Source organism: Ursus americanus, chromosome 2, assembly GCF_024610735.1.
Source record: "Ursus americanus isolate L20-20 chromosome 2, mUrsAme1.1.p, whole genome shotgun sequence".
Taxonomy (NCBI): domain Eukaryota; kingdom Metazoa; phylum Chordata; class Mammalia; order Carnivora; family Ursidae; genus Ursus; species Ursus americanus.
Window position 1 is genome coordinate 71,807,501 of NC_142128.1, and position 25,435 is coordinate 71,832,935.

The window sequence follows — 25,435 nt, forward strand, 5'->3', positions numbered from 1 at the left end:
AACCAGAGAATTCCCTTATTCCTCACTATTAAAGAACACTTCAGTAATAATCCACAGTGATATGGGAAGCATTAAACACTGTGTTTCAAATCAATCTTGCTCCAAAGCCTGATTAGGCATGGCATTACAAAAGAATCCACTGAGTTCCCTTATAGCCCCTTAGAAAAGGCAGAGGTTCTGGAGTTAATCAGCTAGGCCTGGGCTCAAATCCCAACTCTGATGCTTGGTATCTTTCTGAGCTGGCAAGGTACCCAAACCCTGTTTCTTCCTTTTGTAAAATAGGGGTAAGCCTACCCAAAGAATTGTGTCTGAGTGAGATTATGATTATAATCATAGGACAGAGCCAAGAACAGAGCACATACTGTCAGAGAAGACTTTCCCTTCCCTAAGAGTGCCAGCAGTGACAACGTTCCACCAACTTACTCTGGTAACAGGGCTCTTGGGTTTGAAAAGCCTCCTTTAATGTCCTCTTGTTTGTCTCTATCCATTGCTAAACTTCCCAATGCCAAGGGCACACTACTAGGAGGTCTTAGTATCACCCAACACTGGGCTCTGCCTTCCAACTTCCTCATTTATCATGTGGATTATCCTCCTGATTCACAAATGAAGCTAGCCTAACCCCTTGGGTATGAGGCTACTTAGGTGACAATGCAGTGGATCTAACTATAGTTATTCTGCCCAAAGTCGTTTTAGTAATTATTGGGAGGAGGGCATTTAGTACAAAAAACCATGTTTGCAATTTGGTTATCTGGTTAGAAATGCTTAAAATAAAGTTTACAACTGCAAGACACATTAAAGAGAAGCATAACTGGTTCAAAGCCTATAAACCCTATGAGTTTGAAAGTACCTGGCTTCATGACAAAAGAAAATTGAGAAAGGGCATGGCTAATTCAGTACACAGCATCTTCTAGAATTACTGAAATAAAGACTACACACCCCACAGAAGTATTTTCAAACAGATTAATTTTTGGAAGAAGTCTCAAAACTAGCTAATTAACATGGATAACATAACTATAAGTCTATATAAGTTGTTTCTCAATATTACTTTATCTCATAATTACTAACTATAAGACACCCATAACTCTTGACTTAAAGGGCATAATTAAAACTGTTCTTGGAAGCATTTACATTACATTTTTGTGGTAAATTACTACATTTGGCCTCATAACATTTCTGAATCTATATACTAACAGATATATTATAAAAATATTCTGAAATATCAGAAACATAAAATAAATACTCAAAATTATAGATAATAACTAAGAAATTAAACTCTAGAGCGAATGAAGCTTTATTAAACACCTTAAATGTTCTGGTTTCTTACTAATGCATCTCTTGCTGATCTGAAAGCACTCTAATCATGTAACACCAGATCTTGCTAACTAATTGGGATTAACTTCTACGTGTCAGTCTGTGCTTACTGCTTCCTTCACATAAAACTTTTCTTTTTAAAATAAAATTCATTCTGTTGTGCCAGTGGTTCTTATTCTCACAGGTGCAAACTCTTTAAACAATGATTTCCTAGTACTAAATTAATTTCTTTAATTTGCTTTAAATTTGAAGGCAAGGACACTTAATGAGCAATAAGATAATTCAGGATAACATTATGATGACAATTCTCTCTCGGGAAATTAGAAGAGTCACAGCATGGACTCAATAAACTCCCCAGAGAGAAAATTATATCCTGATAATTCCTAGTGGTATTGTTATCAATGATTTAATATACAAGCCAGTATTAATTACAATATTTAACATCATTAATAAGGTTTTCATCGTTACTGCAAATTTATCTTACTGGTGGTTTTCATATTACCAATTATGCGAGTTAATAAATTGCTCTATATTTTATATTAATATTATTGGATTTCTGCAAAATTTAACAGTAACAAACTTCAAAATGCCCTTCAATTTTATTTAGCAATATAGTTCATGCTCTGATCTTGAAAGTGATATTACACATCAACAAACTACTCAAACGAGAGTATCCTTTTAACAATATTTAACACAACTCCATCATATATTATTTTCTACGAACTTTCTACAAACCTCACTAGAAACCAAAAAAACAGAAGGCAAAAAAACACCACATGTGCCAGCAAAGTCTAATGATCCATGCTTTTTCACGTTTGAAAAATTACCTCGCTAAAATTTCTTGAACTATTTCAAAGGTAACCAATTCCTAAAGATACTAAGTGTTGGAGATTTGCACCAGTTTGAACAATATGCCATTAATCATTACAACTGGCTTTTTATAAAGGAGGAAATTCGTTATAGCAAAAGAAAACTGAGTGACCAAATATAACTAATTATTTAGTTAAACATTTATAAGACCCTGGTATTTGTATCATTTAATCATCATTAGTTATACTACCTAGCATAATAATTACTATGTGTAAGTTATGTAACCAAAAATACTATCTTTCCCACCTTACCATGAACAGAACAGTTGATTAATGACAAAGATACTCCCATCTCTCCCACTCCTCCCATGAGCACCACCAGCTATACCTGGAAAAATTAAATATGGCAAGGAGAAGTCTCTTACTGAGAAGAACACAGACAGGGAGAAACAGAGGTAAGAGGTTTTCTAAAGTTTATTCATTTATTTCACAAGTACTAACAGAGAAAGGGATACAAACGAATGAATACATAATACAAAAAAATAAACAGAAAGTAAACAAATACGTAATAGTATCTAATATTTATTCTGCATACTTAAGTACTATGCAGAGAAATATAATAGAGTGTTATAATGGAAAATGAGGGGATGGTTAGTGTAGATTGGGTAATTTAGGGATGACCTTACTGAGGAGGTGACATTTACACTGTAATTAAAAGACCACAAGGAAAGGAAGCAGCAGAAAGAACAGATGGAGAAAATGTCTCAAGAATGATCTTGGTGTGAAAAGGACTGTGGCTGTAATACGAAACAAGGGGGACAATGGTAAGGAATGAGGTTCAAGAGGTAAGTAAGCACTGACAAAATTACATAGCACTCTGGTGGCAAGAGCAAGGACTTTGAGGTTTACAGGAAGCACTGTGTTCTGATCTACTATACCTTTTACCAAGGTAACTCACAGAGCTGCATGGAAAAGGAACTGGAGAGGAGGATGAGTAAAGCTAGAGTGGAAGTTGGGGGACTGGACATAGGTAATGGATTTGACCTGGGAATTATAGTGAGATAGGACAGCAGCTGGAATCAGGGTATGATCTTGAGATAGAGTCAAAGGAACTGCTGATGAATTGAATATAAGAAGTGAGGGACAGAAATCAAGGATAAATCATAGATTTTTGGCTTGAGCATGTAGACAGATCTTGATGCCATTTACCGGGATAAACAAGGCAAAAGGAGAGGCAGTTTGGGAAGAAAGTAGGCAATAAAAATGTAATAATTATAATGTGATATACAAACAAGCAATGGGTAGAGAAATCTGTGGGTCGAGTAATTACCAGCAGAAATTTGTCACTATCATAGTCATGGCTGACGTGGTCATCATCACCACCGACTAATGAGCGCTATGTGCTAAGCACCATACTGAAAGAAAGCTCCCTATCAACTCTATGAAGTAAAAAATACTCTTCTCATTTATAGATAACTAAGTTTTATAGATGTTAAATAACTTACTTTCCATCACACGGCTAGAAAGTGGGAGATTCAAGAATTCATCCTAGACAATGTCTTCAGAGCTCATGTTCTCAACCACCACACTACACAGCCAGTCCTTCTGTTTCCTTCCAGCAACTCTACAGATAAACGCTGGTGTGTTCCCCAGGGTACTATCCTTGGCCCGTCTCCTCTCACTTTACTCATTCACTCTGGGCAATCTAATTCACTATTCAATCTCACCCATTTATTGGTTCTGGAGGTTAGTGTTGAATTGATTCCAGGTATCCCCCACATCCTCTATTGGACACCCTATCATAACTCTCCTAGAAACTCCTCCTCCATTCCCTTGTTCTCCCTTGATCTATATCCCCTTGATCTATACTTAATGAGAACCAGTCAGGAAAGAAAGAGAAATGACGCATAATTAAATTTATTCTATATAAATGTGGCTGATAAAAGAGGGACTTATCAACATTTCTAAATATAAGAAATACTTGCTTTATGAATACTTAGTGAGAAAGCTGTTTGAAACATAACCATAGTCACATGAAAAAGTCATAATATTCACATAATAATGATATAAAGGAAGATAAAATATAAAGATACCCTAAATGTAATGACAATTTTTAAAAATTTTAATTCCAGTGTACTTAACATACAATGTTATATTCATTTCAGATGTACAAAACAGTGATTCAACAATTCCATATATTACTCAGCGCTCATCAAGGTAAGTTACTCTTAATCCCCTTCACCTATTTCACCCATCCTCCCACACTCCTCCCATCTGATAACCATTTGTTTTTGTTTTCTATAGTTAAGAGTCTGTTTTTTTGGTTTGTCTGCCCCCCCCTTTGTTTGTTTTGTTTCTTAAAAATCACATGATAGAAATCCTATGGTATTTGTCTTTCTGACTTATTTCACTTAGCATTATACTTTCTAAATCCATCCATGTTGTTGCAAATACCAGGGTTTCATTCTTTTTTATGGCTGAATATATTCCATTGTACATATATATCAGCTCTTCTTTATCCATTCATCTATCAGTGGGCACTTAGGTTGCTTCCACAATTTGGTTATTGTAAATAATGCCACAATAAACATAAGGTTGCATGACTCCCTTTAAATCAGTGTTTTTGTATCCTTTGGGTAAATACCCAGTAGTGTGAATATTGAATCATGTGGTAATTGTATTTTTAATTTTTTGAGGAACTTCCATACTGTCTTCCACAGTGGTGACACCAGTTTGCATTTCCATCAACAGTGCAAGAGGGTTCCTATTTCTCCACACTCTTGCCAATCTTGTTGTTTCTTATGATTTTGATTTTAGCTATTCTGAAAGGTGTGAGGTGATACCTCATCGCGGTTTTGATTCACGTTTCCCTGATCATGAGTGATACTGAGCATCTTTTCATGTGTCTGTTGGCCATCTGTATGTCTTCTTTGGAGAAATGTCTGTTCATGTCTTCTGCCCATCTTTTAACTGAAATATTAGTTTTTTGGGGTCTTTTTGTACCTTCAGGTATGGGTAAGTTGTATAAGTTCTTTACAGACTTCGAATACTCTTTATCAGATATGTCATTTGCAAATATCTGTTTCCATTCAAGTAGGTTGTCTCCTGGTTTTGTTAGTTGTTTCCTTTGCTGTGCAGAAGCTTTTTACTTTGATGTAGTCCCAATAGTTTTATTTTTGCTTTTGTTTCCCTTTCCTCAGGAGACGTATCTAGAAAAATGTTGCTACACCGAATGTCACAGAAATTACTGCCTGTGCTCTCTCCCAGGATTTTAATAGTTTCAGGCCTCCCGTTAAGGTCCTTAATCTATTCTGAGTTTATTTTTGTGTATAGTGTAAAAACTATGGTCCAGTTTCATTCTTTTGCATGTTGCCGTCCAATTTTCCCAACACCATCTGTTGAAGAGACTGTCTTTTTCCCACTGCATGTTCTTGCCTCCTTCGTTGAAGATTAATTGATGATATAATTGGGGGTTTATTTCTGGGTTTTCTATTCTTTTCCATTGATCCATGTGTCTATTTTTGTGCCAGTTACCATACTGTTTTGATTAGTTTTGTAATATAATTTGAAGTCTGGAATTGTGATACCTCCAGTTTTGTTTTTTCAAGATTCTCTTGGATATTAGAGGTCTTTTGTGGTTCATAGAAATTTTGGGATTGTTTGTTCTAGTTCTGTGAAAAATGCTGTTGGTATTTTGATAGGGATTGCATTAAATCTGTAGATGTAGAATAGACATTTTAACAATATTTGGTCTTCCAATCCATGAGCATGGAAAGTCTTTCCATTTCTTTGTGTTGTCTTCAATTTCTTTCATCAATGTTTAATAGTTTTCAGAATACAGGTCTCTCACCTCTTTGGTTAAGATTATTCCTAGGTATTTTATTGTTTTTGGTGCAAGTGTAAAGAGGACTGTTATCTTAATTTCTCTCTCTGCTGCCTCATTATTAGTGTATAAAGATGCAACAGATTTCTGCATATAGATTTTGTATCCTGCGACCTCACCGAATGAATTCATTTATCAGTTCAAATAGTTTTTTGGTGGGAGTCTTTAGGGTTTTCTATATATGGTACATGTCATCTGCAAATAGTGAAAGTTTTACTTCTTCCTTACCAATTTGGATGCCTTTACTTCCTTTCTCTTGTCTGACTGCTATGGCTATGACTTTCAGTACCATTTTGAATAAAAGTGGTGGGAATGGACATATTTGTCTTCTTCCTGACCTTAAGGGAAAGCTGTTTTTCACCAGTGAGCATGACGCTTTCTCTGAATCTACTGAAATGATCATGTGGCTTTTACCCTTTCTCTTATTGATGTGATGTATGATATCGATTGATTCACAAATACTGAACCACACTTGCATCCCAGGAATAAATCCCACTTGATCGTGGTGAATGATTTTTTTTAATGTATTGTTAAATTTGATTTGCTAATATTTTGTTGAAGAATTCTGCATCTATGTTCATCAGAAATACTGGCCTATAGCTCTCTTTTTTTTGTTGTCTTTATGTGGTTTTGAAATCAGGGTAATGCTGGCCTCATAGAATGAATGTGGAAATTTTCCTTTCTCTTTTATTTTTTGGAATAATTTGAGAATAGGTATTAATTTTTCTTTAAATGTTTGGTAAAATTCACTGGTGAAGCTGTTTGGTCCTGGACTTTTGTTTGTTAGGAGTTTTTGATTACTAATTCAAGTTCCTTCCTAGTAATCTAATCTGTTGTTTAAATTTTCTATTTCTAGTTTTTAGCAGGTTATACAAGTTTTGGTAGGTTAGGTTTCGGTAGGTTATACATTCTAGGAATTTATCCATTTCTTCCAGATTGTCCAGTTTGTTGGCATATAATTTTTCATAATATTCTCTTACAATCTTTTTTATTTCTGTGCTGTTGGCTGTTATCTCTTCTTTCATTTGGATTTTGCGTCCTATCTCTTTTTTTTTTTTTTTTTAATGAGTCTGGTTACAGGTTTATCATTTTTGTTGATCTTTTCAAAGAACCAGCTCCTGGTTTCATTTATCTGTTCTATTGTTTTTTTTAGTCTATCATTTCTTTATTATTTCCTTCCTTCTGCTGGATTTGGGTTTTGTTTGTTCTTCTTTTTCTAGCTCCTTTAAAGGTTAGATTGTTTGAGATTTTTCTTGCTTCTTGAGGTAGGCCTGTAATGGTATAAATTTCTCTCTTAACTGCTTTTGCTGCATTCCAAAGATTTTGGACTATTCTGTTTTCATTTTCATTTGTCTCCACATACTTTTTTTTAACTTCCTCCTTGATTTTGGTTGACTCATTCAGTGTTTAGTAGCATGTTATTTAACCTCCACGTATTTCTGCTGTTTCCAGATTTTTTTTTTCTTGTGGTTGATTTCTAGTTTCATTACACTGTAGTCAGAAAAGATGCATGGTGTAACTCATTTTTTGAAATTGTTGCGACTTCTTTTGTGACCTAACATGTGATTTATTCTGGAGAATGTTCCATATGGACTTAAAAAGAATGTGTATTCTGCTGTTTTAGGAGAATGTTATGTATATATCTATTAAATCCATCTGGTCCAGTGTGTCAAAGACAGTTTTCTTGTTGATTTTCTGTTTAGATGAACTGTCCATTGATGTAAGTAGGATGTAAAAGTCCCCTACTATTATTGTATTACTATTGATTCGTTCCTCTTTATATTTGTTATTAACTATTTTACCTATTTGAGTTCTCCCATGTTGGGTACATAAATATTTACAATTGTTATGTCTTCTTTTTGGACTGTCCCCTTAATAATTATATGCTGTCCTTCTTCGTCTCTTGTTATAGTCTTTGTTTTAAAGTCAATTTTGTCTGATATAAGTTTTGCTACCCCAACTTCCTTTTCGCATCTATTTGCATGATAAATGTTTCTCCATCCCCTCACTTTCAATCTGCAGATGTCTTTAAATCTGAAATGAATCTGAAATGAATTGTAGGTAGCATATAGATGGGTCTTGTTTTTTTACACATTCCATCACCTGTGTCTTTTGATTGGAGCCTTTAGTCAATTTACATTCAAAGTAATTATTGATAGGGATATATTTATTTCCATTTTGTTATTTGTTTTATTTGTTTTTGTGGATCTTCTCTGTTCTTTTCTTCCCTTGCTCTCTTCTCTAACTATACGTTGGCTTTCTTTGGTGATATACTTGAATTCCTTTCTTTTTTTTTTTTTTTTTGTATATCTATTATTGGTTTTTGATTTGTAGTGACCTTTAGGTTTGTATCTTCTGCATTTAGTAGTCTATCTTAAGTTGAAGACTGCTTAAGTTTGAACCCATTCTTTATGTCTCTCCTCCCCATGTTTTAGGTAGATAGCGTCATACTTTACTTCCTTTTATCTTGTTAGTCCCTTGACTAATTTTTACAGATATATTTATTTTTTCTGGTTTTGTGCTTCCTATTTTTCTTACTCTTACTTATGGTCTCTCCTTTCCACTCAAAGACTCCCCTTTAACACTTCGTGTAGGACTGGTTTAGTGGTCATGGATCCCTTTCACTTTTATTTGTCTGGGAAAATCTTTATCTCTCCTTCTATTCTAAATGATAAACTTGCTGGATAGAGCATTCTTGGCTGAAGATTTTTTTCCTTTTAGCACTTTAAATATATCATCTCACTCCCTCTGGCCTGCATAGTTTCTGTTGAAAAATCCAAAGATAGCCTTATGGGGTTTCCCTTATATGTAACTGTTTTCCTTTCTCTTGCTGCTTTTAAAATTCTTTATCAGTGCTTTTTTGCCATTTTCATTATTATGTGTCTTGGAGTGGACCTCTTTGGATTGATTTTGCTGGGGGATCTCTGTGCCTCCTGAATCTGAATTTGGTTTCTTCTCCAAAACTGGGAAGTTTTCAGCTATTACTTCTTCAAATATGTTTTCTGCCCCCTTTTCTTTCTCTTGTTTTTCTGAGATCTCTATAATGTAAATGTTATTATTCTTGATGTAGTCACTGAGTTCCTTAAGTCTATTCTCATTTTGCGTCTTTTTTTTTTTTCTCACCTGCTCAGCTTGATTACTTTCCATTACTCTGTCCTTCTGGTCACTGATTTATTCTTTTGCTTCTTCTAGTCTGTTATTTACTCCATCTATTGTATTTTTAATTTCAATTATTGTGTTCTTCATTTCTAATTGGTTCTTTTTTATATCTGTGTTAAGGGTCTCACTGATGTCTCCCACTCTTTTCTCAAGTCCGGTGAGTAGCTTTATGATCATTACTTCACATTTTCTATCAGGCATATTACTTATCTCCATTTCACTTAGGTGTCTTGCTGTGATTTTGCCCTGTTTTTTCATTTGGGACATAATCTTCTGTCTCCTCATTTTGCCTAACTCTTGTGTATCTGGTTCCGTGTTTTAGGAAAGTCAGCTGCATCTCTTGCTCTTGAAAGTAGTGGGCAGGACACGTACTTTTAACAAGGTGGTGCTGGTCCTCCTCTACAGGGGACATGCAGCCATCACAGAGACCTGGGCTGTCTAGGTCAGGTAGGGGATGCAGTTTTAACAAGGTGCATGTGTCCCCTGCAGGAGCTGACCAGCCGCTGCCACTTGGCCTGAAGTCTCACAAAGCTTGCAGTTGGGAGATGCAGTGTTAGCAAGGTTTACACAGGTTGTCTAGGGGGAGAGGATCCGCAGCACCTGGACTGAGGCAGGCCTACCTGGAAGTGGCAGGAGGTGTAAGCAAGTTAGGTAGTGAATGCTGGTGCTGTGCTGGTTCCTGCAGGTGGCCATGTGCTTATGCTGGGGGGTGGGGAAGGGAAATGGCACCTGCCAGCTCCTCTGTTCCCAGAAAAGTCCCTCAGGGAACTCTGAGTTGAGTAAATAACTCTCCCTCCCATAAGTGCCAGTATTTTCAAACTGCTGCTTCTAGGCTGTATCTCCAAGAGATCTCTAAGAGTGGGGACTCACCTTCCTGTGCCTTCTGGGCTCTCTCAGAGCTGAGCCTACTGATTTTTAAAGTTCCAGGATTTAAATCATGCTGGTTGAATGAGCTCACCAAATTTGGCCCCTCTGATTTTCAATGCCAAATGCTATGGGATTCATCTTCACCTTGCAGGCTTGATAGTCTGTTTCTCACCCCTACCACACTTGTGGCTCCATCCATCCCTCTGGCAGCCAGACCCACAGGGTTTAGCTCCCCACTGCATCTCTACCCTTTCTACCCTCTTCGATGCGGCCTCTTCTCTACATTTAGTTGTTGAGTTTGCTCTGCCAGTCTTTGGGCTGTTTTCTGGGTACTGACACTGATATGAGTGCTACCTAGGTGTATCCGTGGGACGAGGTGAGTTCAGGTCCTCTTATTCTGCCATCATCCCTGGAAGTGATATAACTGAATTCTAAGAAATAGAACCCATACATTCAATGTTGCTTCAAAACAGGTGCCATGGCAGGATGGAGACTTACTCCAGGAAGGCTTCTGATACTTAAACTAGGTTTGATATTCCTCCTTTAGACTTGTAATCAATTTGTGAACCATATCAAAATTATTGGTCTCATTTTAGAAGGTAACTCATTTTGGTCAAAAGAATACCAAGACTATTTACCTTTTTCACCAAGTAAATATAAATACTTGGCTCCAAAAGATTTTGGAATATTTCCACATATCAAATACACCCTCAAAAATGGAATGATTTCTTTTTTAAAGATTTTATTTATTTATTTGACAGAGAGAGAGAAAGATGAAGTGCACAAGCAGGGGGAGCGGCAGGCAGAGGGAGAGGAAGCAGACTCCCCGCTGAGCAGGGAGCCCGATGTGGGACTCGATCCCAGGACCCTGGGATCATGACCCAAGCCGAAGGCAGATGCTTAACCAACTGAGCCACCCAGGCACCTCATAAAACTGAATGATTTTCATCACTGTAATTATTAATTATATATTACAGGCACTGTATGCAGTTCCAAATAAAGTTGGTAAACTATTTTGACTAATGCTGGGCTCATCTTTGCCCACAGCACTCTGAACATACTGTTCAAACAGAAAGACAGCAGATGAAAAAATCTTTTTTTTAAGACAGATTTGCTTATTAATTTGATAGAGAGGGAGAGAGAGCACAAGGGGGAGGGGCAGAGGGAGAGAGAGAATCCCGGGCAGACTCCATGCTGAGCATGGAGCTCAATGCAGAGCTCAGTCTCACAACCCTGAAATCATGACCTGAGCTGAAACCAAGAGTCGGCCATTTAACCGACTGCACCACACAGGTGTCCCAGATGAAAGAATATTTACTGTATTCGCATTGCTTTTAAAATCATCTAACTTTCTCAAAGTATTTCCACTTACCCCCACATATGTAAATATGAACAATCTAAATTCAAAACTAAACTTTAAATATTTTGAAATTACTTCTCATTTGACAGCTTTCTTATTATTCTATATTACAACATAGTCTTTTCCTAAAATAACACTAAAGTAACTAAAATCTATATATTATTAACACAATATAGTTTGATTAATATTTAGTTGATGAAGTATAAATTAAATTAACTTTCATTTAGAGATTAATTCATTCATCCAACAAATATTACTGAGTAGCCATTATCTACTATCACTGACATAAAATATGATCCATAAAAATGAACACTGCACTGCTGATATAGTATATTCTTTCTTTTAATTAAAGTATAATTGATGTACAATGTTATATTAAGTTTCAGGTTTATAACATATTTATTCAACAATTCTATACATTACTCAATGTTCACCACAATAAGTATAGTCACCATCTATCACCATACATTATTACAATATTATTAGCTATATTCCCTATTCTGTACTTTTCATCTCTCTTACTTACTTTATTTTATGTAACTAGAAATTTGTACCTCTTAGTCCCTTCACCTATTTTGTCCATTCCCTCACCACTTCCCCTCTGGCAACCATCATTTTGTTCTTTGTTTTTAAGAGTTTGGTTTTTTTATAGTTTGTTCATTTGTTCTGTTTTTCAGATTTCACATATAAGTGAAATCATATGGTATTTTTCTTTCTCTATTGGACTTACTTCATTTAGCATAATACCCTATAAGTCCATTCACACTGTCATCAATGGCAAGATCACACCACCTCTTCTTTATCCATTCACCTATCAATGAACACTTGGGTTGTTTTCATATCTTGGCTTTGTAAATAATGCTGCAATAAACATAGGGATGCATATATCTTTTCAAAGTACAATCTTATTTATTGGAGGCATATGAGTATAATAAATAATCATTATTTTTTTGAGACTAATCTTTTTTTGTCTTCCAGATTATATACTTCCTCTACTATAACACTTTCCCTAGTATCTCTATCATGAAACGTAGTTTATATAACATTATAATGAGCTTTTATGCTCATTATGTTCCATTAGTGACTAAACATCCTTGAATACTATTAGCCCGTTACCTTGGACTTGGAGATGAAAAATAGCATAGTATAAGCAAGACATGATTGAATCTGAGATCAAAATAAGAAATGACACAAAATGTGGTTGGAGAAGTAAAAGGAGACCAGATGATACAAGACCTTCCAAGTCATGTAACGAAATGCAGAATTCACCCTAAGAGCAATAAAAAGCAGCTCTTTAAGGAGTGTGAGATAATGAAATGTACACTTTAAAAGGATAACTTATGCTACAATGTAAAGAATGGACTAGAATTAGTAAAATGAAAGGTAAAGAGGTCAGTTACACAAGTTTCTGCAATAATCCAAGCAAAAGGTGACAATAATCTGAACTAGAGTAGTACAGTCAGGATGTAGAGAATTAGCAAATCTGACAGCTTTTTAGGAATTAAAATCAAGAGAACATGGAATTGCCAAAACATAAGATACATGATTCCCTTGTTTGTAGTTTGGGCAATCAGATGGATGGTGGTGATAATCACAAGCAAAAGTGCAATCTTGGGCAAAATATAATAAATTTCATCTTAAAGACTAAGAGCTTGAGGTACCTATAAAATATCAAGAGTCATGGTGATTAAGATCACACTGGCCAGGAAATGTATGAGGAGCTTTCTCTGTGAAAGCTAAAGCATCACTGGCTTGGAGTCAGACAACCCTCGGTCAAATCCCAGCTCTACCACTTACTAGCTATGTTACCATGGGCAAACTAGCTACTTAGTCTGAGCCTCCACCTCTTATTGGTAAAGTGAAAAATAATGCTTTGTATGTTATCTGTCAGAAATAAATGAGGCAATGTATTCAAAATGCTTACCACAAGGTAGGTGTATTGTAAGAATTCAATAATCAGGAGGTGCCTATAGTAGTGGCCATACCACCACCCCGGACAAAAGCAGGATGAAGGTGGTAAGATAGTGAGCCAGGTAGCCAAGTTTTCAACTAATGTGAGGGGTGATGAGGAGGGTAGAAGGTAACAGCTATCAGAAAGGTGAAAATCCTTTAGATGGGAAGCAGAAGCCTCAGTACAGAAGGTTTCCCCCCTTCCCAACCCCAAGAGAAAGAAGTAGTGATCAGAAAGAGATACTGTGGATGGAGAAGAGTACTGTTGCTTCCTTCTGATCCTTATGGTTTATGGCTCTTAGAGAACAAGTAGCCTCTACTTGAGAGGGCTATGGGGGAAAAGCAGTATCCTTGGGGGAAAGAGGTACACTCCAGTTAAAAACAAAGAAGTGAAAAAAAGTTCAATAAGAAATAAGGGATGTGGGTGGTCACTTATACAATGAAAGAGAAATTCTGTAGATATTTGTATATTTTAATATTCATATTCAAAAAGGTGGTGCTTAGAAAGAGAACTGATTGATTTCACACCAAGTTTATATTCATCCAACAAATAATTACTGAATGTCTACTATGTGCCTGGGTACCGATCTAGGGACAAGGGATAAAGCTTATACTCTGGGAAAAAATGACAATGAACAAAACAAAGAGTGCTAAGGTGATAAATTCTATGGTGAAAAATACAGCAGCAAAGCCACACTGGGTTGGAGTGAAATTTCAACTTTCATTGAATGATCAAAGTACGTGATATTTAAATATATACTTGAAGATGAGTGAGCGAGCTGATGAGAAACTACTAGAAGGTTTTAAACAGACATCATTTGACTTTAATGTTATATTTTATATTTAAATTTTGTATAATTTTGTAATGGCTTCTGTGTTGAGAGTAGAGTGAAGAGAGGCAAGGGTGGAAGCAGACAATAAGGCATGTGAAAAATTAAAATAATTTTGACCAGAGTGGTAGCACAGAATAAGAAGTATTCTGATTCTAAATATATTTTAAAGCTAGAGTCTATGGGATCTATTAACAGATTAGATATTAGATGACAGGACGGAAGGGAGTCAGGAATGTCTCTAAAAATTTTAGCCAGTGGACTTCCCACTAATTGTGATAGAGAAGTCTGTAGGGAGTGCCTGGGTGGCTCAGTCAATTATGCATCTGCCTTCGGCTCACGTCATGATCCCGGGGTCTTGGGATTGAGCCCCATGTCAGGCTCCTTGATCAGCAGGGAGCCTGCTTCTCCCTCTCCCCCTGGCTCATGCTTGCTCTCTCTCTCAAATAAATAAATAAGATCTTAAAAAAGAGAGAGAGAGAAGACTGTAGCTAGAACAGTTTTAGGAGGACTATTTAGAGGTCAGTTTCAGACATGTTAGGTTTGAGATATGCAAGTATGCAAGTGGATACATGAGTTTGGAATTCAGGACAGAGGTCTGGGTTGAGATATAAATTTGAGAGTCACCAGCTAACAGATCACATTCAGGATCCTGAATTGTTCAGAGGTTCAGCAGGTGAAGAGAAATCAGCAAAGGAGGGACCACTAAGACAAGAGAAAAACAAAGTTCTTGGAAGCTAAGCAATGAACACGCTTCAAAGAAGAAAGGATGATCAACTCTATCAAATGCAGCTGGTAAGTCAGGACGATGAGGCCTGAGAACCGACAGCTGGACTGAGCAACATGGGAAGTACAATCCTGGCAAGAGCAATTTCAGTGGCATAGTCAGGGAGAAAGCTGAATTGGAGTACATTTCAGGGAGTGAAAGGAGAAATGAGACAAAACTACAAATAAATCTTTCTAGGAATTTTGCAATAAAAGGCAGCAGAGAAATAGGTCAACAGCTGGAGAGAAGGACTTCAAAGGCTGTTTTTTTAGTTTGTTTGGTTCGGTTTGTTGTTTGATGGAAGAAATAAGAGCACAATGGTATGTAATGGGAAGGACTCAGTAGAGAAAGCTGAAATAAGCAGGGGATGGAGATGGGATCTGGGGCTCATGGGAGCACTGGCCTTTGAGAGCAGTTGGCTCAGTTCATCTGATAACAGAAAAGACAGATCATATGAGTACAGGTCCTGGGGGAGGATATCCATGGTAGGAATCTGTGGGTGATCTCTTCTGATTGTTTCAGTTTTTTAAAGTGAAGTAGGAAGCAAGGGCATTAGCTGAGGGTGAGGATGGGAGAGAAAGACGTGGGGGCTAAGGAGAGAAAAGATGAAGCAGTCCCTGGGGAGCCAGGGGAGCAAAGGCACTAAGGATATGGTTGCTGACATATATAATTAAGGGTTACTTGAGGTTCATGGTCATGAATTTAAACTATGGCAAGAGTCTTCTTTCCTCAAAACAGCTGCTGCCCAATCTCCTGTCCCTTTATCAATAACGTTATTCAATGAACTAAACTGTTAAAAGGAGAACATTACATATAAACTTATATAGACTCCCCAAAATAGAAGCTCTACTCGATGCTATAAGATAGGTGCCTTGGCAAAATCAATTTATCAAAAGAAGCTAAATGATGAACCTTATTTCACGAAGAAAGTAATTCTATAAGATAAGCTAAAGACAGGGAAAGGTAATACAGTTATCATGTCCAAAAATCCTACCTACTCAACAGAGTCTCCTGGGGGCTGTGTTGCTCTGGCCCACAATGCACCTGGATTACTAGCCTGACATGGTATGAGGTAAACCTCATCTCACCGCTTCACGCTCCTTTCACAAAGATGCAAAAGCACAAGTGGACTGTAGCTTGGGCTGCCATGAAACATTTAGGAATGGTCAGTCTACCATACTGCCTGGATTAGAAAACAGCAAGACAAGATTTTCATACCTTTCAAGCTGTGTAACAAAGACCGTCTATTTTTCTACCTGTAAATGTGGGATGCTCTCCCTCTTTCACAGGTAGCCAAAGTGTTACACTAGTTATCTACAAATTTACAAATAATAATTACAATCTAAGCCCTCAAGATTATTACAATTAAAATTAATCCTCCTTCTAATCACTCCCAGAAATCATTAGAACTGTACTGATTAATAATTGTTTTATATTGGGACGCCTGGGTGGCTCAGTCGGTTAAGCGTCTGCCTTCGGCTCAGGTCATGATCCCAGGGTCCTGGGATCAAGTCCCACGTGCAGCTCCTTGCTCAGTGGGGAGCCTGCTTCTCCCTCTACCTACTGCTCCACCTGTTTGTGCACACTCTCTCGCTCTTGCTTGCTCTCTCTGGCAAATAAGTAAATAAATCTTAAAAAGGGGGGGGGCGCCTGGGTGGCGCAGTCGTTAAGCATCTGCCTTCGGCTCAGGGCGTGATCCCGGCGTTCTGGGATCGAGCCCCGCATCAGGCTCCTCTGCTGGGAGCCTGCTTCTTCCTCTCCCACTCCCTGCTTGTGTTCCCTCTCTCTCTGGTTGTCTCTGTAAAATAAATAAATAAAATCTTAAAAAAAAAAAAAAAAAAGAATGCTCTAATTTAAAAAAATTGTTTTATATTTACATTTGTTATAAAAATGTGAATGTACCATAGCCCTCTTCAATCAATGACCATAAATCAAAATTCTCACAAAATGTTAGCTGTAAACTTCCCTTGTTTAAAATTAGTCTCATAGTAGAAAGCAAACATTTTACTATTTATCTGTCACCATCTTGTACACAGTCTGTATTTTTTTTTTTTAAATTTAAGCCAAATCCATTGTCCCACAAACAAAGAGTCCTAAAGCAATAAGAATATGTAGAATAAAAATCTAGTCAAAATACCCTCGCAGTATCTTCTAGGCTTTAATGAAAGGAATCAAAGAAGGAAGGAAGGAAAGGAAGGAGGAAAAATGGAAGTTGATAGAACAAATTTTCCCTAAGTTCAAGAGAATGACAGTAGTACAAAAACACATTTGAAAAGACACATAAATCTCACAATCTAAAACTTTGAAAGAAGGAAGGAAGGAAGGAAGGAAGGAAGGAAGGAAGGAAGGAAGGAAGAAAGAAAGAAAGAAAGAAAGAAAGAAAGAAAGAAAGAAAGAAAGAAAGAAAGAAAGAAAGAAAGAAACTCCTATACTAAAAATGAGACCATATATTATGCATTATGGGGTTAGAGTATTCATCTCGGAACAAGGAAAGGAAAGATATGCCAAGAATATACATCACTCATCATTATAACAGGGCATAATTGGTATTTGACACTTAGAAAGCTGACTTCCCTAGATTTCTGTTTATGTCCACACTGATATTAGCATTACAAAAGTGAAAGAAGTCACTTGGCTAACCATATGCTGCCATATCACCCCCGTTATTCAGGCCAATGGTGTGGAACAAAACAAAAGAAGGTTGTCAACCCCGAACAGACACTGTCCTTTCCCAGCCCTTTAAAATAACGCTACTGAGAGCAGTAACATTTTTCAAAGACTTAATAAGCAATAACACCTATAAGCTCTTGTCAGGTAATCTTTCTTTCACTATCTCACACTATCAGTCTGAATGCGGGGGCGGGGGGGGGGGGAGCGGGGACTATCCTTCTCCCTTCCCCCACTTGCCACAGGCAGCTAGAACCTAGGATGACACTTGCCTGTTTCCAACAGGGAGAAAGGTCCACCCACACAGGAACAGCAGCAGGAGGCATAAACTAAAGGGAACAGTGTGAAAAGAGATGCAGAACTACGTATATAATCTTGAAATTTATGCTGTGTGGCAGCCTTGTGTCTCATAGGAAAACAATTAACTTTCATTTTCGCCTCCTACTGCCACTCCGACCTTTCCTGGCTGGTGACTCAGTAGGAGGCAAAAATGAAAGTGCTTCCCCCCACCTCCCTTTGAAACTAAGGGCTGTTCCAAACTGTGGATTTCAAAATCATAACATGAGCCACCTAATTTTCAGAAGTGCTTCTTTTATTCTCTTCATTAGAAACAGAACACTATGAAACAATAGTGTTTGCCTAGATGTGTAAAATTGGCACTAAGATGTGTTTATATCTATCTGATAGAAGTTGCTTAGTACAATCTCGGTAACTTATGACCAGAACACAGAATATAGACAGTAGATTTTAAAAAACAACCATCTTGAAATTAAAATAGTGGACATGGTATATTAACTAACTGGAATTTAATTCAAAACTTAAAAATAAATAAATTAAAATACTGGCCTTACTTTAAGCTAAAGAGTCTCTTTTCTGAATACAGAGAATTCAGATAAGTATAACAAAGAAAAGCAATGTAAAATTCAATTAGGTAAAGGGCTAATTTAAACATCATCTTCTGGGGCGCCTGGGTAGCGCAGTCATTAAGCGTCTGCCTTCGGCTTAGGGGCCTGATCCCAGCGTTCCGGGATCGAGTCCCACATTGGACTCCTCCGCTGGGAGCCTGCTTCTTTCTCTCCCACTCCCCTGCTGTGTTCCCTCTCTCGCTGGCTGTCTCTCTGTCACATAAATAAATAAAATCTTTTAATAAATAAATAAATAAATAAATAAATAAATAAATAAACATCATCTTCTGAATGAGTCCCTGGTTGGCTTCAATTACATACTCTTACTGAGGCCCTGCTCCATGTGAGGAAGTACAGTACCAAAGTAAGTAAGAGATAGTCCTCTTCCTCAAGGAGAGTTTAATCCAGCAGAGATAAGAAAATGTCCACAAAAAATAACACAAAGGTGTCAGAAATATCATAAGTCATACAAAGAATGTGTATCATCAGGTTTCCAAGAAAAGATACTACGTTCAGAAAATCAGAAAAAGCTTTATGATAGAAATGGCATTTTAAGTGGTGCTTGAAAGATGGGAAGGATTGCAAAAATTGGAGAGAAAAATGAGGGTGCAAAGTGAAAAAAATCACAGAGGCAGAAAAGGTAGTTTATGTGTAGGCAGTATTTTCTGAACTGTGTTTTAGACACCAATCTGGAAGAAGTCAATAGATGTACTTAAAAAGGGGGGGGGGGGGGTCCACAGTCAAATAAGGGTAAAAAACACTACACCCTATGTCCTTCTCTTGGAAATTTAAAATGCACATTAGAATAAGAAAGGCTGTGAGCAACAAGTCATAAAGTACTGTTAGCCCAAGTCCCCCCAACCTATATGACTACAGAACTCATTTGAATGAACATCCATCAATTCTTCAAACAATTTCAGAATTACTATCTAAGTAAAATTGAGATAAGTTAAACAGAGTAAATTTGAGACATATTACAGAATGCCTCATACACAAAACTGACAAATATGGCCTTTATGAATGACCACGAAAATGAGGTTTTGCCCCTACATGGGGGTGTTTGTTATTTCAAACATATCACTACATATTGAGCTTAATGGGAAGCTTTGTATGAAACATTCTTTTTACTTCATTGTATTTTACAAAAAAAAACAAGCAACGACCTAACAGGAGAAACATACTACTAGTCAGACAACATGAGAAAAGCAGCAATAAGGAAAGACAGTTGCGGATAAGGAGGATCAGCCGGCCAAAGCAAAGACAGGCGCCAAATACACAGGCACCCCCACGGGCTGGGCACAGCCTCACGTGTGTTTTCTTCCCTAAGTCTAATACTATCTCTCAAAGCCTACAGGTCATCCAACTAAAGTAAAAATCTAAAGCTGCCTCTTTTTAAATGTTTGTACATGAGAACCAAGCATTCTAGAACACTATTTAAAAATATACACAATTCTGACTAAAACTTGGAAATTCATAATTAGCATTTTTTGGCTATTTTATTTCTTAAAGGAACTTTTACACACACACACACACACACACACACACACACACACACACACACACACACAGAGACAGCCTTCATTAGAAGAAAGTACCTGTGGTTGGAACTGGGGAACAGGTGGCCCTTGCATTCCTTGTGATTGTTCATCCATTGTCTGAAGCAACAGGAACTTTAGAACTCTGCAAAAATATAAAGTTGAAATTTAAATAATATAATCATTACCAAGTCATTTTGCTCATTGTATGCCTAAGGCTTACATTCAAATATTAGATTTACCTAATATTTCAAAAAGTATCCACTAAGATATCGCACACTCTTGTATCTGTCATTTGCTAAATCCAAGCTCTATTTAGCTGAAACAAAAGGTATTCACTGTCTCAACTAAGTCCATTTCTCCAAAGTAGTATTATGTGCTTAGAAAATCCTATTTCATGAGATGAAATTCTCTCTTCTCCATTATAGACCAAACGGGCTTCCCCTTCCCCATGCCAATATGCAAAGATAATTACCATTAGCTTCCCATAAATGTGGTAAGTGTTCTACAACTCTAAAATGCACCTTATCTTTATAGTCTAAAAATGTTAGTACTTTTGTTACGTATGTCCAACTATAGTTCTCATTGTAGTTTTTAGGTTTAAACTTAAAAGGCCAGTCCTCCTATGAGGGTGTTTACTTTTTTATGACTACTTTCCTTATAATTAAAAACATTCAGCCATTAACTCAGTGAACATAAACTGAAGACTAATTCTATGTCACCTACTACACAAGGCTCAAGAATTGAACTACAAACAAGACACAGCTATTGTCCCACCCAACGTTTTTTCTACACAATGTCAATTATTTCTAGGTTCCTTACAAATGTTATTTTATAACTAAAATATAATGTATGGGTTGAAAAACTAGGATCCATTTAAATGGGATTAAGAGAGAAACTAAAGCACATCCTCACTTCATTATTGGTATGACGTGGGTATTTGTTAAAAGGGGGTGGAGAGTTAGTAGCAGGTTACTTTAACAACACACAGAGGTGTCAGTTCATGAAAAAAAATTATGGTATTTACTTTATTCAGTTGGTAGCAGAGAGTAAATGTTGGGTTTCAAGCATCTAAGAGAGAGGATTTCACTATTTGTGAAAGACAGTCTTTCCTGCCATGTGACAGAGTAGAGGAATTCACAGCCGTAAGCAAGATCAGTTAAGAAGCTATGGCAACAGTCAAGAGATGATAAAGCCCCTCACCAAGGTCCTCTTTTTGTTTTTTTAAGATTTTATTTATTTGAGAGAGAGAGAGAATGAGGAGGGGCAGAAGGAGAGAGAGAGAGAAGCAGACTCCCCCCTGAGCAGGAAGCCTGACATGGGGCTTGATCCTAGGACCCAGGGATCATCACCTGAGCAAAAGGCAGACGCTTGAGGGACTGAGCCACCAGGTGCCCCCCATGGTCCTCTTGACCTCACCCAGCTTTCAACCCAACTGTCTCACTTTCCCAAAATGTTCTGTGATCTCTTATTCTTCTCACTTTTCTCCTACACTATAGCTATTCTAAGTTCCTTTTTCTATCTAACATTTATATTGGAGTACTCTAAGACTTTAATCCTTTTTGGGGGGCGCATGGGTGGCTTAGTCAGTTGAGCATCAGACTCTTGGTTTCGGCTCAGGTCATGATCTTATGGGACGGGGGATTGAGCCCCGCCTCACACTCTGTGCTCAGTGCACTGCTTAAAGATTCTCTCCCTCTGCCCCTCCCCCGACCCGTGTGTGCATGCACTCTCTCTCTCTCCACCACCCCACTAAAATAAATAAATATTTTTTTTAAAAAATCTTTTTTTAAAACCTACTGTCTCTGCTGAAGTCAGACCATCCAGTCCCATGACTATGAATGCCATTACTCTGAAATCCGTATCTCTACCACAGGTGTGCGGTCTGAGCTCTGAGCTACCAAAAATATCCCACTGTCTATCTGATATCTCCACTTGTATCAAGGACTCCCATCTCCCATCCTTCCAAAAAAATGAAATAAAATAATGCTTTTCCTCTAAAATTCTTTATCTCTTTGTATGTATCACCATCTACTCAGCTGGTCCGGCCCCAAAATTCTCAAGCTTCTGGGTTTCTGGAGCTCTTTATCTGAGGACCCCAAAGACCTTTTATTCTTGTGGATCATGTCTCTATCAGTATTTCACATAACTGAAATTGAAACTGAAAAATCATTAAAATACATACTAATTCATTTACAATAATAGCAATAACATTCTTACATGTTTATGCATATTTCTATGAAAAATAACTACATTTTAAAAAATTAGAAGAGAGGCACTCTCTTACATTTTGCATGTCTCTTTAATGTCTGTCTTCAGAGAAGCAGCTTCTACCTCAGTCTGTTCAAATATGTTGTTTTGGCAGAAGTGTATTTTAAAAAATCTGGTCTTACACAAATGTATAGTTGGAAAATAGAGGAATATTTTAATAACCAATATGGATATCACTGTGGATATTCTCCTTTGATAATACACCAAACTTGACAGGTGGCAAATTCTTAAAAGTTAACTGCCATGTAGACTCTCAAATCAATGAACTTTTATACTCTGTTATGTTAAAATCCAATGGTCTCTCTTGCTCTTTGAATAGATCTTTTACTCATGCTCGATTTTGTAACACCATGCATTGGTCATCTGGAAAATTTTAGTTCGCTGGGTTACTCAGATTGTCTAAATGTTGACCATTTCATTATACAAATCAAAAAAAATTTTTTTTCCTAAATACCACAACTAATCTCATCAAAAGAGTCTTTAAATACCAGAAGATGTCAAGGTCATAGTGATGAATATAACTTCTCCAAAATTCCAATTTTTACTTTAAAAGTTCAAATCTTGTCATTAGTGACAAATAATGTCAACTGTTTTTCTTTACATGACTGGCACTTGATTTTCAAGAAAATATCTACAAAACACCCAAGTCTGAAGAACCCTAGTTTGTCTTTCAGTCATTCTTTCAAGTAAAAATGGTGTTCCATGAAAATAGCAGCTGCTCAGCTTGCTCTTCAAACAACTGCACAAATTCTTCTCCTTGATACAACTTTGATTTGCTGCAGTAGTACTAAATTAAGTATACCTCCTATTTCATCAGACATATTAAGAGACACATACTCAAAGGTCGAGATTTGATTTTTAAAAAATAATACTCTTTAACTGCTACACCAAAGACACTTAAAAATGAAAGTCACATTTTTAATTATAATTCAGAACATGTAAAGAACACAAAGACTAGTACAGTCTAGCGTATGCACTGATTCAAGCTAAGACATCAGTGGTTTTACAAATAATGTCTTAGTATTACAAAAATTGTCTGATCTTTCAGACCACTTGAAAAAGCCTCAAGGTCCCTACCCAACCCTACACCCGCCCCCCCACCATCCCCAGAAGTCTGGGGTTCACACTTTCAGGAAGAGGTAGTCTAATCAAAACCTAAAATTCATTCTTTATTCTTTTCTCCCCCCCCCTCCCCACTTCCCAGTTTCCCACATCTAACACATCAGTAAGTGCCATTTGTTCAATTTCCAAAATACATCTCAGATTTGTCCATGGTCTTCTATCGCCACAAATAAGACCCTACAAGGTATCGTTATATCTCCAGCAGGAACTACTACAATAGCCTGCTAATTGGCCCTCTTTTCCACCATTCTCTTCACAGTGATATTCTGAAAACATAAATCAACTTGTGACACTCTCATTGCACCTAGATGAAAACCCCAACTCCTTGTCAAATACTACAGGGCCCTGTAAATAACCTCCTGCCCATCCCTTCTACATTGGCTCATCCCAGCCTCTCTCTTTGCCTACCTCCCATCAACGCTGAACCCCCTTGTCTCTTCTTACACCTGCTAAGTCCTTCCTAGCATCACGGCCTCTATACTTGCTGTCCTCTAGGCCCACAATCCCTGAAAGCTGGCTCAAAATCAGGCCTACCCTAACAACCCTCTCCAGAGTAGTATGCCCCCATTATTGTTCATATCATCACTCTTGTTTCCACTGAGCATCAAAATAATCTGTAATTATCTTGTTGATTTTTTTTCCTTGTTTATTATCTACCTCCTCTGATATAATGCAAGTAAACATGAAGAAAGGAACTTATCACTGTATTTCCTGCTATATTCCCAACAAGTACCTGGCAAAAAAAAAAAGGGTACTTAATAAACATCTCCTGAATGAATGAAAAATGAATAGAAATGAAGAATATAGTACATATGTTAGAGTTGCTTATGATTAGACTTTTAGGACTTGTGACTGATCAGATGTGGCTGGTAACAGAAAACGAAGTGAAAGATGACACCAAAAGTCATTTTTAGCATGCGGCAGAGGGGACTATATGGTGGTAGCACCATCGAAACTAGACAGCAGAGGAGAAATCAGAACAGGGTGGGTATTAGGACAAGCAAGACACAGGATGAGGATGGTGTAGGAAAAACTAATTGTGAATTATTAGGAGAAAGACTATAAATATAAAGTTTTTAACACATAATTTTGCTAGAATAAATAGAATACTCTCCAAAGTAGAATCTTTGGAGAAGGGGAGTTCAATACATTGTCTTGTAATTCTCATACCAGTTAGTTATTAAGCTAAGGCTTTTCAACGTGTTTGAAAACAGTTCTCTTAAGCATATTATAGGTCCCTAAAATCTTTCAAAAACTAAAAATATATTCACATATATCCACAAACTCAGTGCACATCAAAGTCTTCCCCTATTCTTGTGTATAGTTACATATTTTACAGAAAATAAACCACAAAATTAGGAAACTGAATTTCAGATGTAAAAACTAACTCAATGACAAAACTATTCAGTTTTTAAATATCATAAATGCCAGCATACTAAATTTCATAATTCGTATGACCCTGGTGAGAAAATTATTAAACAAAACATACTGTATATATTACAAATAATAAAAAATCTAGCCCTTAATGACACTATATCAGATAACTATCTTAATTTGCTGAAACAGCATTACAGCACCATTCCCTAAATAAAAATACCTTTCTTAGTTTCCAATTTAACAAATTTATAAAATTTATAAATCCATGAGATAATTATAAGCGACTTAAATCACGCTAAGTGCATACTTTTTTCTTAATATTATTTGAATTGAATAACCACATTTAAAAAATATTTTTTAAATATTATCATTAATTCTAAATATTTTTAATATATAACATATTATCATATATTATAAAATATAATAAGTATTATTAATTTAAAATATTTTTAAATATATTTTAAATAAATACATTTTATCTATTTATTTGGGAGAGAGAGAGAGAGAGAGCACCAACATGAGGGACAGAGGGACTGGGAGAAGCAGACTCCCTGCTGAGCTTGGAGCCAGATGTGAGGCTTGATCCCAGGACACTGGGATCATCCTGAGCTGAAGGCATACCT

General features: G+C 36.8%; 1 protein-coding gene across 2 annotated transcripts in view; it reads right to left on the reverse strand.

The window, feature by feature from the left end:
- Nucleotides 1-25,435, reverse strand: part of NEK7 (NIMA related kinase 7) — a 151,020-nt gene that overhangs the window by 72,573 nt on the left and 53,012 nt on the right. For both annotated transcript variants that reach the window (XM_087857490.1, XM_045787732.2), the window contains exon 2: nucleotides 20,103-20,187. In XM_087857490.1, the coding sequence (XP_087713616.1) occupies nucleotides 20,103-20,159 (57 nt within the window). In that variant the 5' untranslated portion in view covers nucleotides 20,160-20,187. The remainder of the gene's footprint in view (nucleotides 1-20,102; nucleotides 20,188-25,435) is intronic.